At 56.8% G+C, this 14,664-nt stretch overlaps 1 protein-coding gene across 4 annotated transcripts in view; it reads right to left on the bottom strand.

The window, feature by feature from the left end:
* Positions 1-14,664, bottom strand: part of EPB41L1 (erythrocyte membrane protein band 4.1 like 1) — a 168,963-nt gene that overhangs the window by 62,517 nt on the left and 91,782 nt on the right. For all 4 annotated transcript variants that reach the window (XM_089769640.1, XM_075901384.2, XM_089769639.1 and 1 more), the window contains 2 exons: positions 11,799-12,007; positions 6,930-7,094 (listed from right to left, as the gene is read on the bottom strand). In XM_089769640.1, the coding sequence (XP_089625766.1) occupies positions 6,930-7,094; positions 11,799-11,987 (354 nt within the window). In that variant the 5' untranslated portion in view covers positions 11,988-12,007. The remainder of the gene's footprint in view (positions 1-6,929; positions 7,095-11,798; positions 12,008-14,664) is intronic.

Raw genomic sequence — 14,664 nt, forward strand, 5'->3', positions numbered from 1 at the left:
CTGGGCTCTGTCAGTGTGATTAGAGCAGATGCGGTTGTATCGAAGGGCTTGGCTATAGATGATGGATCGTATGGTGTGTGCTGGATGGGAGCTGGAAGCATGTAGGTAACTGTATGAGTCAGTGAGTTTTCTGTAGAGGGTGGTATCTAATTTTCCATTGTTGATTTGTACTGTGGTGTCCAGGAAATGGATCTCTCGTTTGGAATGGTCCAGGCTGAGGTTAATGGTGGGGTGTAGGTTGTTGAAATCTCTGTGGAATGTCTCCAGTGTTTCTTGGCCATGCGTCCAGATCATAAAGATGTCATCGATGTAGCGTAAGTAGAGAAGGGGTAAAAGGGGACGGGAGTTGAGGAAACGTTGTTCTAGGTCAGCCATAAAGATATTAGCATACTGTGGGGCCATGCGTGTACCCATTGCTGTGCCGCTGATCTGGAGGTATAAGTTGTTCTCAAACTGGAAATAATTGTGGGTGAGAACGAAGTTACATAGGGCATTCATGCTAAAATTCGACACTCTCTGCAGGGGGCTGAACAAAGACTCCAGCTATCTTACCCATTACAAAGATAGCTTCCCCAATTATCACCTCTAATACTATTAACTCACAGACATCTACCCTTCCCCACCTCTAATACTATTAACTCACAGACATCTACCCTTCCCCACCTCTAATATCATTAACTCACAGGCATTCACCTTCCTTCCCCTCCCCCCCCCCCCCCCCCCCCGCATCCTCCTTCTGTTCTGAAATGTGATTTGTCCTTTTCATATGTGTCCAGTTTTTTTTAATTGTATCCTTTGGTATATATGGCTGTGACTATTTTCTTCCACTATTTGATCTGAGGAAGTGGGTCTGGCCCACGAAAGCTCATCACCTAATAAACCATCTTGTTAGTCTTTAAAGTGCTACATAGTCCTGTATTTTGTTTCAGCTACACCAGACTAACACAGCTACATTTCTATCACTATAGTACAGGAATCAGGCACTCTGCTCACAGTTTATCTAGCCAGCAGGGCTGGTGAAAATCTCACACTGTTAAAATAATGAGCAATCCTGTGGCATCAAATATTGGTGTAATATCATGAGCTTTCATGGGCAAAACCCACTTCCTCAGATGACCTGGAGTGGAAATAATTGAAATCGAGAATTTATAACAGAAAAAGAAGGGGTCCGGGAAAAAGCATTTGTCAGTTGTAGGGCTGGTGCTAATGAGGTTAGTGGCGTAGGCTGGAAGTGTCCTATCCTCAATTTTTGATATCAGTTCAGGGAAGACTGGCTTTATAATGCAATGTCCCACACTTCCATATTGTTTTCGTCAAAGGAAAATGAAAAACTGTGTTCTGATTTGAACTTAAATGAAAAAGAATCAGTGTACACATCTGGCAACTTCCCCTCTCTCCTTTTTTCTTATCCTCTTTTTCCACAGGAGGGGAAAATGGAGATTCGGGGGGGGGGGGGGGGGAAGATGACAAAAAACATTGGGCAATGCTGATCACTGACTTTGCTCCTGACCCACAGAGGTCTGAGTGCAGTTGATGCAGAGTGTGATTAGCCCATCACAGGGAAGAGGGTGTGGACAAAACCAAAGCAGGTGGTGCAGCCTCCAGCTTCCTGCATTAGTGCTTAGTCCAGGAATGTTAGTCCTTCCTTTCTGCATGATTCCCAGAGCTACTGGCTGGTGGTCTAGAGACCCTCGAGGGCGCTACTGTGTCAGCTGCAATGCTGGGTTTACATCTGCTGCTGAGTCAGCCTCAATTAGGCCCATCATCCCATATGAGCCTGTGCTGTGGAAATCAGACGAAAGCCGGGACCAGTCTGTTGTGGGGGCACTGGTAGCGGTTTCATTTACTGATGCATATCTGTTATCTTCACAGCAAAGCAACTGACAACTTCAGCTGGTTAATAACATGGCAAAAGCCTCTTGGTTGGATACTAACTTAGATGAGTTAGCAATGAAATCGCAAGGAGCTACGCTAAGGAGGGGCTTGCAGCCTGTGAGCCTCAGTCTGAGTAGCACTGCTTTACGTGCTGCAAGCGCTCCTCCCTCGAGCAAGGCCAGCCACTGTCACAGTGACACAGGTTCTCTCACTCACTCTCTAACCCACACACGCCTGTGCTTCATTTTCACCATGATACACAAATAGCAGGCAGCCCCCGCACTGAAATGCATGAGTCAGATTTGCATTCTCACTCCATTCACGTGTGTGCGTGTGTCCATGTGCACTTGGGGATTCGTCTGTGTCTACGTGAATGGGGACTTCCGTTACCGACCCAGGCGCCCCAGATGCCTTACCGAGCTAAAAGGCAGAAGTGTTTTCTGGCATAGGAGAGCTCTGCTCTGAAGATGGGAAATCAAAGGGTGGGGGGATAAGGTACACAGCTACCCCATTGGCTTGCTTATGCATCTGTGCTGGTGGGTGTGCAAATGTGTGCCTCTGCGTGCACATCTGTGCACTCTGAAAGCGTGTGCCTCTATCTGTGCCTGTGTACACATGTCTCGGGTTGCACATGCACATCTGTCTGCCTGTCTCTGGCTGTAGGAGCATGAACGTGCATGTGTCTATGTGTATCAGTAAATGGGGTGGGGGGCACTGCAGTTGGACTAGGAGCCTGGGGAGGGAGCCAGTGAGGATGGGAAATGTGGGTTGGGAGCGCGTGTGACTGAAGACAAGCGAGAAATGAAGAGACAGATCACGAGGTGCTGAGAAGAGGGAGACCGGAGCTGTCTGGGCAAGGAGGTTGGGTCTGGGATGAGAACCCTGGGGCTGGGCAAGGAGAATGGTCTGGGGCGAGGGGCCGTGGTAAAGAGACAAGACTGAGACGAGCAGCCTGGAGGGGATGGGGCAAAGGATATCAAGTTTGGAGGGGAAAGAGTCTGTGCTCACCAGAGCCTGCAACAGAAGCCCAGGTCCCTGAGTTTCACCATTTCTCTGCTAGCAGTGAACACATGAGAAACCCACTGGCAACGTGTCTCCCCTCCCTCTTCGATGCTGGCCCGCACACAGGATGACAACCGACAACAGCTCAACTGGCTGAGGTCTCTGCGCAGATCTGAAGGTTCCATGCCTGCTGAGGACCCATGTGACACCATAGGAAAGAATTTCTGTGTGTTCAGTTTGCCTATTGCAAACCCTAGGAAATCGACCTCCAAAGTAACAACGTGCAAGGCACGTTCTTAAAGTTGCAAAGTCAAGTGCCCAGATGCTAGGAAAGACCAGGCGTAAGGTGGGCTTTTAGGCTTTTACATGGGGAGCTTGCACTGTGATAGTCTTCAGTTGCACAATCATATGTATTTTGGCCACAAGCCCCCTACTTCTTCCGTGCACAGGACGGGCTTGGTGGGGGGGGGGGGGGGGGCAGAATCAGGGTTATTAGTGAAGGAGACTGAAAGACCCCTGTTGCATTTGCTGCAGAAGTTGGAAGGTGTGCAGTGAACAAGACAGGGGCTTGTGGGAAGTGGAAGGACAGTCTCATAGTTAAGGACATTGAATGGTGCAGAGCTCCCGGATGATGCTTGGTGCAACGTGTAAACCAAAACTTTTCACAGGTGGGCACTAATTGCATGTTCCTCCTTTTCTGGAGGCCTGATTGAGAGACTGCGGTCTGACCTGCTCACCGCTGCCACTGGAGCTGAGGGGAGCTGTGCTGTGAACACATGAAGTGCTTTCCAAGAGTGTCTCTTATCTTGCAGCAACCAGCACATCACAGGAAATACCCCGGGCTGGGAGCAATGCTGAAAAGGAGCCTCTGTACTGAAAGCGGGAGGAGCTTACTATGAATCTGAGGAAGTGCTGGTGAACGGGATGGACGTCCTGGGGAAAGCAGATGTCCTTTATGCCAAGAGCTGTGAAGCACAGGCTCTTCTCCAGGGGTGGAACGAGAGACGCCAGCCTAACTTTATGAAACTTTGAATTTATGCACAAAGTGGCAGTGGGCAAGAATGAGCCTCCAACCCCCTTTCTTTCTGGGAACTGGAAAATATGCAAAGTAACCCCCCTCAGAGGGACTGAGGAAGAACCTGCGCTCCCGCTCCTCATGGAGAATGTTCTTGTGAAAGCAACTCTCAAAGGAGGTAGCGGGAGGGTTTTGGAGGGTAGGGATGCAAACTCTATCGTCCATCTGGAATGCGTGAGCTGAGCACCCATCTCTCCACTGTTATTGCACTCCAGGGGTGTGTCTAGACGACATGCCTCCGTCGATGGAGCCATGTAGATTAGACAGACAGGCAAAGGGAAATGAAGCCGCGATTTAAATAATCGCCGCTTCATTTAAATTTACATGGCTGCCGCGCTGAGCCGACAAACAGCTGATCAGCTGTTTGTCGGCTCAGCACGCTAATCTGGACGCTCCGCGCCGACCTGAAAGCCTTTTATCGACATCCCCCTTATGCCTCCTAGGATGAGGTTTACAGGGGATGTCGATAAAAGGCTTTCATGTCGGCAGGGAAACGTCCAGACTAGCGTGCTGAGCCGACAAACAGCTGATCAGCTGTTTGTCAGCTCAGCGCGGCAGCCATGTAAATTTAAATGAAGCGGCGATTATTTAAATCGCGGCTTCATTTCCCTTTGCCAAAAAAACAAATCTACATGGCTCCATCGACAGAGCCATGTAGTTAAGACGTACCCCAGATGTTGACAAAGAAGGGGGACAAACATCCAAGGGTGTGCACGAGCCAGGAGATGTTAGACTCAGCGGCTTTTAGTTGTCAAGCACCTGTTAAAAACAACATTTAGCCGAGAGCTGCGATAGGGATGAGCGATGAACTGCAGAGGTTGGGGGAAGAGGGTCTTTTGAGCTCTCTGCCTCTTATGGGATGGCTTATAAGCTGTCTGGTGAGGAGCTGTTGAGCCATCGGGCGAGGCCAGTATTGCAGCTGGTGGAATTCTCCCCTCAGGGCAGGTGTACATATTTCCAGGGAGGGGACGGTGCTCCTGGGTTCCTTTCAAGTACATAAGGAGTCATCCATCTGTGGCCTGAACAGATGAATCTCACCACTGCGCAGGTCTGCATTAGAGTTCCGAATGTACTGAGGGAAAGCCCAATGCATGGAGTCACCAGTCCCTATGGATCACAGAGGCAGCCGCCATTACCCGGCACCTTGTATCAGCTGTTGGCAGGCCACACGTGCAGACCAACGGACTCTGCTTCCAAAGGCTCTGGGCACGTGAGGCACATGTGTCCCCAACCAGGAACCAGCTCTAGAGGCAGAATGCTGAATACTCTGAAAGATCAGGTCCTGGGAGTCTCCCACTGGACACCCAAAACTCCTGGAGAACTTTTGACTCTAATCTCTTTACGCCTCGTTTCCCAGGGGAGTAGTGACGATAAATCCATTAACGACGGTGACGCACTCAGATGAGCAGCATAAGAAAGCCCATGTGGAAATTCTGGCTTCCAAGAAGAGTTGGAAAGTGGGCAGCCCATGGGGTCTGGGCCACACGCTGAAGAACGAGAAGAAAACAGAATGTGGAAGAGCTGCTCACTGAGGCGCCACTGAGCCAGGGCTCATGGTTATCGAGCTGTGAGCACGAACGGCAGTGTGGCCGCACTAGCACAGGGAGCAGCAGCCAAGGCCTGGCTTAGCCATGCTGAATACAGCCCACCAGCCTCAGGCTGGCTTACATGTGTCTAGGCCATGCTGGACTGCTACTCCCTGGCTATCGCAGGTCCAATGTTATTTGTTCTCACGCTGCCTGATGAGAGCCAGCACAACTACTAGTACGTGAGCAGGGAATCGCACCCCTAGCTTGTAGGCAAAGCATCGCCCGCGAGAGCACCATCCAGCCTGTGCACTGAGAGAGGCAGGGGTCTGTGGGAAAAACAGCATGTCACCTGGAACTAAAGACAGTATCATAACATGTGAAACGGGGAGAAATTAAGGCTGCAGGGGGACCTTAACTCCAGCATTTCCTAACTGCCGACTGCTTGGCTTTGCAACTTTAATCATTCCTTTCCCCATAGCATTGTGCACATGAGAGGCAAATGGGGGTGTCTTAGGGATGCAAATGGTTAACTGGTGAGCCTTAACGGATGGAGTGTACCAGTTCCAGTAAACCGGTAGGGGTTGGAGTATTGCCCACCCGCCCATTAGCTCAGCAGTCTCCTCCTTCCCAGACGAAAAGGCCGGCACTGTTACACCGCCTAGGGCAGAGGTGGGCAATAAAAAAAGGCAGCCTGCATGGTTAGCCCCTGGCGGGCCGCCACCGCTAAGTTAACCTGCGCCTCTGCTGGTATCGAAGGATCGCAGCGCTGGTTGGCCGCAAATTGCTGTCCACAGCCAATGCAAGCGGCGGGAAGCATTGCAGACTTCCCACCACTTGCGTTGGCCGCACACGGTGATTTGTGACTAGCCAGACCTGAGACCCTCCAATATCTAGGGAGGTGCAGGTAAACATGGAGGTCGGGGCCCTCCAGGGACTAACCCTGCAGACTGGATTCAGCCCATAGGCTGGAATTGGCCCACCCCTGGCCTACGGAGTGACCTCTCACCCTGAGAACTGCTGCCATGTCAGAGGTGTCAGGCCTGGAGTCAGCTGGTTACAGGCCAAGAGTAGGGAGCAGCCTCCGGTCTCCTCTCGCACAGCTAGAGAGCGGGGCCAGACGCACCTTACTCCTGCTGCGCTGCCGTTTCTCTGGGGCAAAGCAGCTTGGCCTCCTGAGGTAAAACCAAGGCACATGCAGATTATAAAGCCAGTAAAGCCGGCTGTGGTCGTCTAGCCTGAGCTATTCTGTGACTCGGGCCCTGTGTGAGCTCCAGCAACTCATTTTCAAACGAAGACGGGGTGTTTTTCTGCCTCGCCATGACAGAATCCCCCCAGCCGCGTTACTGCCCCGTTACGGCCGAGAACGGGGACGCCGGCAGAGCAGGGCCCGGCAGAGGCGACAGAGTGACAGACGCATTCTCTGGCTAAGGAGACCCCCAGGCACTCACCTCCACCTCACACTCATACTCGGAGGCGTCGAGCAGCATCACCCTGCAGATGGCACTCTTGAGCTTCTTGGCGATTTTCTGTGGGGATTTCTGGGTCTTGCTGGGCGTGGTTTTCTCCGACAGCCCATCGGTTTCGCTGTAGTCCTTTTCCTCCAAGTCCATGCCCTGCAGGGGGAGCAGCACGCGTTACCCTGTGCCTCCCACAGCGAGCCCTGGGGCTTGGGAGCCATCTCTGGATGCACCATGCTGGGCCGGGGGGGTGGGAGCTGCGTTGCCTTCATACTAGCTGGACCAAAGAGACCCCCTCTGGCTAGGGTTGCCAGATGGTTTCAACAAAAATACCGGACACACTTGACATGACATCACAATCTACATTCCATCTGATTTAGAACACACCAGACAGTTCTATTTTCTCAATTTGTTTCCTGAACAGAAAGCTCAAATACTGGACTGTCCAGTTCAACACCAGACACCTGGCAACCCTACCCCGGCTCTGGCCTGCGCTGAGGGGCACGGGGGGGATCCCTGTGGGGAGAGAGGAGGCTGAGAAACCAGGCAAGGGAGAGGGAATCCTTCCCTCCTGGCACCTCAGTGAAATGGGGGCTGGTGGGAGAGACCGCCAGCGACCCCTCCCTCCCATCACGTGAGACATGGCCGCGCCATGGGAGCCCTGCTGCCATCCCGCTGTGGGGCAGTGGCTCTCGTAACGGCTTTCCTTGGCACGGTTCAAGCCCAGCCCCTCCGCCCCCCAAGCGTGTGCACACACCCAGCCCTCATTCACCAGACGGCAGTGCATGGCCAGCGAGCGCCGGGCCCGGGGCCTGTACTGACAGGAGGCCTGTGAACGGGCAGTGCTGAGCCTCGCCCAGCTCTGCAGGCCGCTTGCCCTCCCAGGAGACGGGCTTGCTGGAGTGTGGCATGATAGTGCCAACCGGTGCCAGCCCTGCTTCATCCTCCTGCGCGCTGGACCTGGGGGGCTGGAAGCACAGCTCCGAAGGACGAAGCTGGCTGGCACCTCCTGAGATGGGGGCTGAGGTCTGCTGTGGAGGGAGCCTCAGTGCACAGCCTGCTCCTTGGATTGTCCAAGAGATTCCAGCGTCACCCTGCCTGCCAGGGAGCATCCGAAATCTGGGCAGGAGGGAGGGTGGAGAACGGAGCAGGCTGGAGTCTCTCCCATGTGCCAGGATGGTAGCCCTAGGGAACTCAGCGGGGTCACGGTGCGTTGACCAGGCCTAGCTGAGATCAGCAGCCCACTAGCACGCCATACACAGTAACGCTGACTGGCAAATCGGCACTTCCCGGGGCTTGGCTGACGGCTGCCTGACACTCCCCAAAGTTAGGTGCTGAGTGGCCCACAGAGGCCTGTGCTCAGGCTGGGGCACATCTGCTCCCCAGCAGCTGAACAGGCCCATCCCTCACCCTGCTGGGACGCCGGGTGCCACGCTCAGGTCAGCGGCCTGCCACGCACTCCAGGACAGCCCCCAGGAACCGGGCCGCGGAGCAGCTGCACAGCATGTGACCCTGGGAGGTGAATGGCACAGGGGCATCATGAGCTCACATTTCTCCTCCCCAGATGAGGATTCGGGGCTGGATCAAGTCCCTGCTGTTCACAGTACCAGACGAGGGAGGGAGTCAGACCCGAGTTCAAGCCCTGCCCTAGGGCCGGTTCCAAACAGACAGACAGGAGCTTGGTGGCCTTTTCTCACCTCGTCGGCATGAGCCAGGGAGCCTTCCTCCCCCTCCCAGTCTGGGCAAGGCGGGCGGATGGGCGGGGGCGCTGCTATCGCCGCTGCCTAGGGTGTGCCCGCGTGGCTAAGGGAGTCAGGCACCCTCCTCAGTTGCGACACTCACAGCACCCCAAAACGCAGCTTCTTCCTGTCTACCCTGGCTTCCAGCAGCACCCCAGGCCTGGGCAAGCAGCGAGGGCCTTGCCGTGGAGCTACAGGAAGCGGTGGCCATTGCAAGGAGGCATGGCAGCACCACGAGAATCCACAGGAGCTCACACTGCCCTTGCACCTCTGCCTCTGCCCAGTGGCCAATGGCTCTTTGCTCACACCCCCGTTGAGCTGAAGGTCAATCTCCATCGCTCTAGCACAGAGGCTGTCAAAGCCCTGGAGCCCTGGGGCAGGCAGATTACACCAGTGGGACTGCAAGCAGAGCTTGGCCTGTGGCCGAGCACAGGAGACAGGATTAGGAGATGGACTCTCCGCAGGGGCCAGGAGGCTGTTCCTTGACAGCTGGTGCTAGCGTGCACCGTGCATCCCCTTCACCTGCTGCAATTAGCAGCTACCCTGGCGTAGCGTCAATCCTCTATCAGCCTGGAAATTCGGTTGGCAATTTTCCCCTGGGCAAGGCCTGGACTGTCCCTTTCCACTGCAGCAGGAAAGGCCTTACCTCCTCGGGTGGCACAACTGCCATAGCCACGAGAACTCCAGCTCATTGGCCTGGTTAACGTTCCTCTGACAAGCCAAGACGCCGCGTCTTAAGTCAGATTCCTGGCCCCCTTCTCAGGTCACATGGATCCCCGGGGTCCAATCCACAAGGAGCATCCCCGAGAGTGTCTATACTGCAGCACAAGGTGGGACTGCAGCTTGGGCAGATGCCCTTCCTAGCCTCCCCCACACTGGCACAGCTCAGCCTAGCTGGGCAGAGACAGCGGCACAAATAGGTGCGAGATGCTGGGAGGGCTTGTATACTGGTCCTGGGCTCCGGGGGTTTGAAACCTCGCTCCTGTCTCTGGGCACTGGCTGAGGCCCAGGGCTTTCCAGTGCCATGGGGAGTTCTTTTCCAGGGGCAACAGAACGGGGCTGGGTCTGGGGGTTGCTGCTCAGCTAGCGGCGCTCTCCATTGGCTGGCTAACGAGCAGGGAGCGAGCTTACAAAGCGCTTGCGCACGCGAGGTGAAGCGGAATCCTGAAGCCACGTGGAACGGCAAGACTATCTCGGTCTCCGCCAAGCCAGCCTCCGCTCTCCCAGCCTGTGTCCCTGGGAAACGAGAGCACTGAGCTCTCCACCAATCCTCCAGCACAGACCTCCAGCCTGAAAGGTCTTGCCCTGTGCGGGGGGATGCGATGGTGTTGCCAGCACCTCGGCCGTGTGCAATGGAAATGCCACTCTGCTTCAGACACCGGCCTGGCACTGCTGAGCCTGGCTTAGGGAGCTGGCTGGGAGCAGCGGCAAGAGAGATGGGGTCCCACGGAGCGCCCTCCTGCAGAGCTGGGCAGGCTTCACCAAGGGGACTGAGAAATTGCTCTCAGTAAAGTGCCCCCAGAGCAGCCCTAAGGGTGTATGAGAGGAGCAGGCCTGGCTGGGGAGACACAGGGTCAGCTCCCGTCTCTGGCGCTGCTCAGAGCAGCAGGAGGGAAGCCCCCAGGACACGCAGCAAGAGCTGCTCTGCACCACTTGCTCCTTTCCACTCTGGCACTCTGGCCAGGGCTGGAGAACACAGGCCCTCCAGAGGCCGGCTCAGAGCAGCCCTTAGCAGCCTTAGCTCTGCCAGGGACTGACTGCATCAGTGCACTGAGGCACATGGCTGCTCACCCCGCTCAGCCCCCCACGGAGGAGGAACGTGGTGGCTGCTCACCAGCTGCACTGTCAGGTCCAGCCTGCTTCCCACTCTCTGCTGGGGCTCCCAAAGCCATGCCCCCGTGCTGGGCAAGACCAGGCCCCAGGTCCCTCCTGCTCTTCCTGGGGCTCTCTGCTGCTGGAGGGTGGATGCAGATGGCTGCTACTCTAATGGGGAAAGGGCACAGAGGGCAAGCAGAGCTTGTACAGCAATGCTGATCACACAGTGCCCTGCAGTGCCAGCCGCCTGTGCATGAGCCACCTGAGCTGGGGTAAGCTCCACCCCCATCCACTCAAGAGGCTCCTTCCTGTGCGTGTACCAGCCTGGATCAATCCCCTTATCAAGCTAGGGCAAGGAACGCAAAGGCAGTAGCTTTGGGCAGGGGCTCAGATTGACTTAGCACAGGTCAGATTCTGGACCCCTCCAAACCCCTCTGCTGGGCAGAGAAGCAAGAGGGTGGCAGGCCACACCCCTGGGGGACCCATCACCATCGCCCTGCTCTGATGCATGGATGCCTCCTAGACATGCCCTTCCTGGAGCGTGTCTGAGCAAAGTCTGGGGCCAGCACATGAGGCTGCTGAGCTGAGATCCTGAGGGCCAGCTCCAGGCTGAAGGAGTATCTCTGGGTATGTCTACACTACCACACTAGTTCGAACTAGGGTGGTTAACGTAGGCAACCGAAGTTGCAAATGAAGCCTGGGATTTGAATTTCCCGGGCTTCATTTGCATCTTGCTGGGCGCCGCCATTTTTAAAGCCCCGCTAGTTCGGACTCCGTGCCGTGCGGCTACACGCGGCACAAACTAGGTAGTTCGGACTAGGCTTCCTAGTCCGAACTACCGTTACTCCTCGTCCGAACTAGCGGGGCTTTAAAAGTGGCGGCACCTGGCAAGATGCAAATGAAGCCCGGGAAATTCAAATCCCGGGCTTTATTTGCAACTTTGGTTGCCTACATTAACCACCCTAGTTCGAACTAGGATGGTAGTATAGACATACCCTCTGTGAGCAACGGCAGGATGAGTCCACTGGGCATTGCCCGGTGGCAAATGGAGCAGCTGGTTGGACATTAATAATACTGATGCTCACATCCTCAGCGCCATCCTGGTGGTTCCGGGGCGCAGGGGCTTGTGGAAACTGTTCGCCCAGTGGGTCTAGCTGATCCATCTCCCTCCCTCCCTCTGCTGAGTGGCCCTGGATGAGGTGTGCACCTGCCTGCTGGGACCAGGCGGCAGCCCACCCGGAACCAAGCCCTGGGACCCACAGGGCAGAGCATTTCAGTGGCCCACCCTGGCCGGACACCCACTCACCGGCTCGGCACTTCTGGAGTCGGCCTGGGCTCTGGGCTTTTCGTTGGCCTCAGCTTCCTGGCTGTTGGCCGTCGGGCCGGGGCCGGTGGTCACCGCGGTTGGGCCGGTTGCCGCTGCCTCCAGCTGCTGCTGCGGGGGTTCCTCCTGGGCATTCTTCACCTCTGAGTCTGGCCCCGTCTCTGTCGTCATGGTGACTAATTATTCTGCAGCTGCATAGGTGAGGAGAGGGAGGGGATTAAACGCCATCCTGGCCTTTGAAACCATCTCCCAGGCATCTGCGGGGAGGCACCCAGCAGCGTTCCAGGCGCTCCCCATGCCTTGGTAAGAGCCACGCCGAGGGCCTCCGAACTCGGTGACACTGCACGGTGAACGAGCCGTCCATCGGGCAGCCCAACAGCAGTGGGGCAAGCCCCCGGCCCCAAGGGTCCCTGCCAGGCCCAGCTCCCCAATCAGCCACAGCCCTGAGCCGTTACCAGCCTACAGTGCAGCTGGCCCATCACACTCCCCAGCGCTCCCTCCTTGCTTCCCTGGGCAGGGCAGGCATGGGGGAGACCCTCAGCCAGTTTGCAGAGCACCAGTGTGGGGGACATGTGACCAGGACAGGGCCCTGCTGGCTTCTTAGTCCCTGGGACCAGCTCCTGCATTCCTGAGCCCTGCTACGGATGCACTCTGGCCCCGTCGACAGCCAGGCTTTGCTGAAGCACTGGCGCAGCCCCCAAAGGAAAGGAGCAGCGGCCGCGTCACTGCTGGGTGTCCCGTCCAGGCGCTAGAGGGGTGGTGGGAGAATGCCACAGAGCCCTGAGCAGATGCAGCCGCAGGCCCTCGCGCTGCCCAGGGGCTGAGGGAGGGGCACGAGGCAGAGTCTGTAGGGAACCCGGCCTGGCCAGGCCTTGGCCACATGCAACACCCGGGCTGGAGACAGAGAATCCACGTGGTGATCAGCGTTCCAGCAGGCGCTGCCTGTTCCTGAGCCCCGATTTCCAGGCCAGGCCAATGCACCCATTGTCAGGCAGGCTTAGCGAGATGGCAAGCGCCGCTGGGCGCCCGACGGAAGCCTGACGGGGGGAGTGGCTGGGGAGGCGGGGCCGCGATCCTCGCCTGTGGGGTTTTTTTTGGTTTTTGCTCAACACATTTTTAGCACACGTCTTCGGTATTTTTTGGGAAATCATCTGGCTGCTCCAGCCTGGAGGGGCCTGTCGCAGACAGGGATGCCCCAGCCCCTGTCCATGGATTAACACCCTGGAGCGTAAAGCCAGCAGCAGACACCCAAATGACCAGCGCTGCTGACAGGTCCCCCTCTCCTCCCCCCAAGGGCCCTGGTCTCCAATACAGCCTGCCCTGCCGGGGCCAGCAGGTCCCGCTGCCCTGCTGAGAGATGCTTGCTCTCACATACCAAGCCTCCGCTCCCCCACAACGCTGCTCACAAACAGGGAGGAACTAGTAGGGGAAGCAGAGGTGGGTGTCAACCTGGGAAGCAGTGATCATGAGGTGGTCGTGTTCAGGATCCTGACCAAAGGAAGAAAGGAGAGCACCCAAACTCTGACCTTGTGCACACACCTCTGGCCACACAGCCCAAAGCTGTACTTGTACCAGAAAAAGGATTCCCCCACTGCTCCATTATAAACATGCAGCCATGGCACTACAAAACCCACAGGTCCTGCTACAGTCCGCGAGGAAACCCGGGGTGCATACGCATCCTGGTGACAGCAGCAGGGGCACTGCCCCGTGGGGCTGTGCTGGGGTGAAATGGAGAGTGCCCTATGTACAGGGCAGTGGGCACCACTCAGAGCTGCTCATCTCTCACTGTGACCCAGGCCATCTGCCAGCAAAAGCAGCATCTTCGCCCCAGCCAGTCCTGAACACAGGCTTTGCCTAGAGTGGAGCTTTGATCCCTGGCGTGGCGGTCGTGGGGAACTGACATTTGCACGAGGGTGCAGCCATGGGCCAAGGCAGAGGCGGTGAGAGGGTGGGGTAGGGCCAGGACTCAAGGCCCAAGAAGTTCAGGCAGCAGGCAGAACGGCTCCTATTCACCCCGCTTCCATTTCTACTCGCCCAGCCCATGAAAGTCGATGGATGCCACCCCCAGGCCTTTTCCCGGGGAGATCGGCGACACGAGTGAAGTGAACTGAGCGGGCGCCCCACGGTCCTGCCACACAAGCACTGGTGCCGCCGTGTGCCGTGATTGGCTGCGTCTGCTCAGGAGGGAGCCGGGACTGGAAGAGCAGGGGCAGCCTGAGATGCATCAGCAGAGCTGCATGTGCACTTGGGAGGCTGATGCAGGGATGGCAGGACTGTGCAGGGGGTTTGGTCCCCAGGCTTTCCCAGTGCAAACCCATGGCGGCTGCAGGCCCAGGCTGAGCGCGCTGTGCTGCCCTGCTGTGCACCACCCCATCTTCAAAGCCTTCGCCCACGGCACCATCAGGGAGACGTCAGGTCACCTTCCCCTGGGAGAGAGAGGAAGGGCAGGACCAAGAGACAGTGCGACTGGCTCAAGGCCTCTGGCTGCTCACCCCAACCAGCTGAGCTAATCTGTTCCCTGCCACCAGACTCCCCTCCGGCTGCCCCCGCTCTGGGTGCCTTAGCAGGCTCTCCCAGGGAGGGGGCACTGCCGCTGGAATGGACTGCGCAGCGCCCCCCACTCACTCCCTGCTCCTCACCTCCATCAGTCCCTCCCAGCCCTTCGCCCTGGCTCCCTCGCTCCCCGGCTTGTCTCCTCCTTGCTCCCTGGGGTTCTGCCTTTCCTCTCTCCCTGTCCTTCCACCTGCCTGCCCCCTGTCCAGAGCCGGGTGGCTCACAGGCACGCAGCGGCAGGGGCACGTTCACACGAAAGAATCCATTTACCAGCATTGTCACCCTGCCAGCAGGA

This window comes from Pelodiscus sinensis, chromosome 17 (assembly GCF_052426305.1).
Source record: "Pelodiscus sinensis isolate ZL-2025 chromosome 17, ASM5242630v1, whole genome shotgun sequence".
Taxonomy (NCBI): domain Eukaryota; kingdom Metazoa; phylum Chordata; order Testudines; family Trionychidae; genus Pelodiscus; species Pelodiscus sinensis.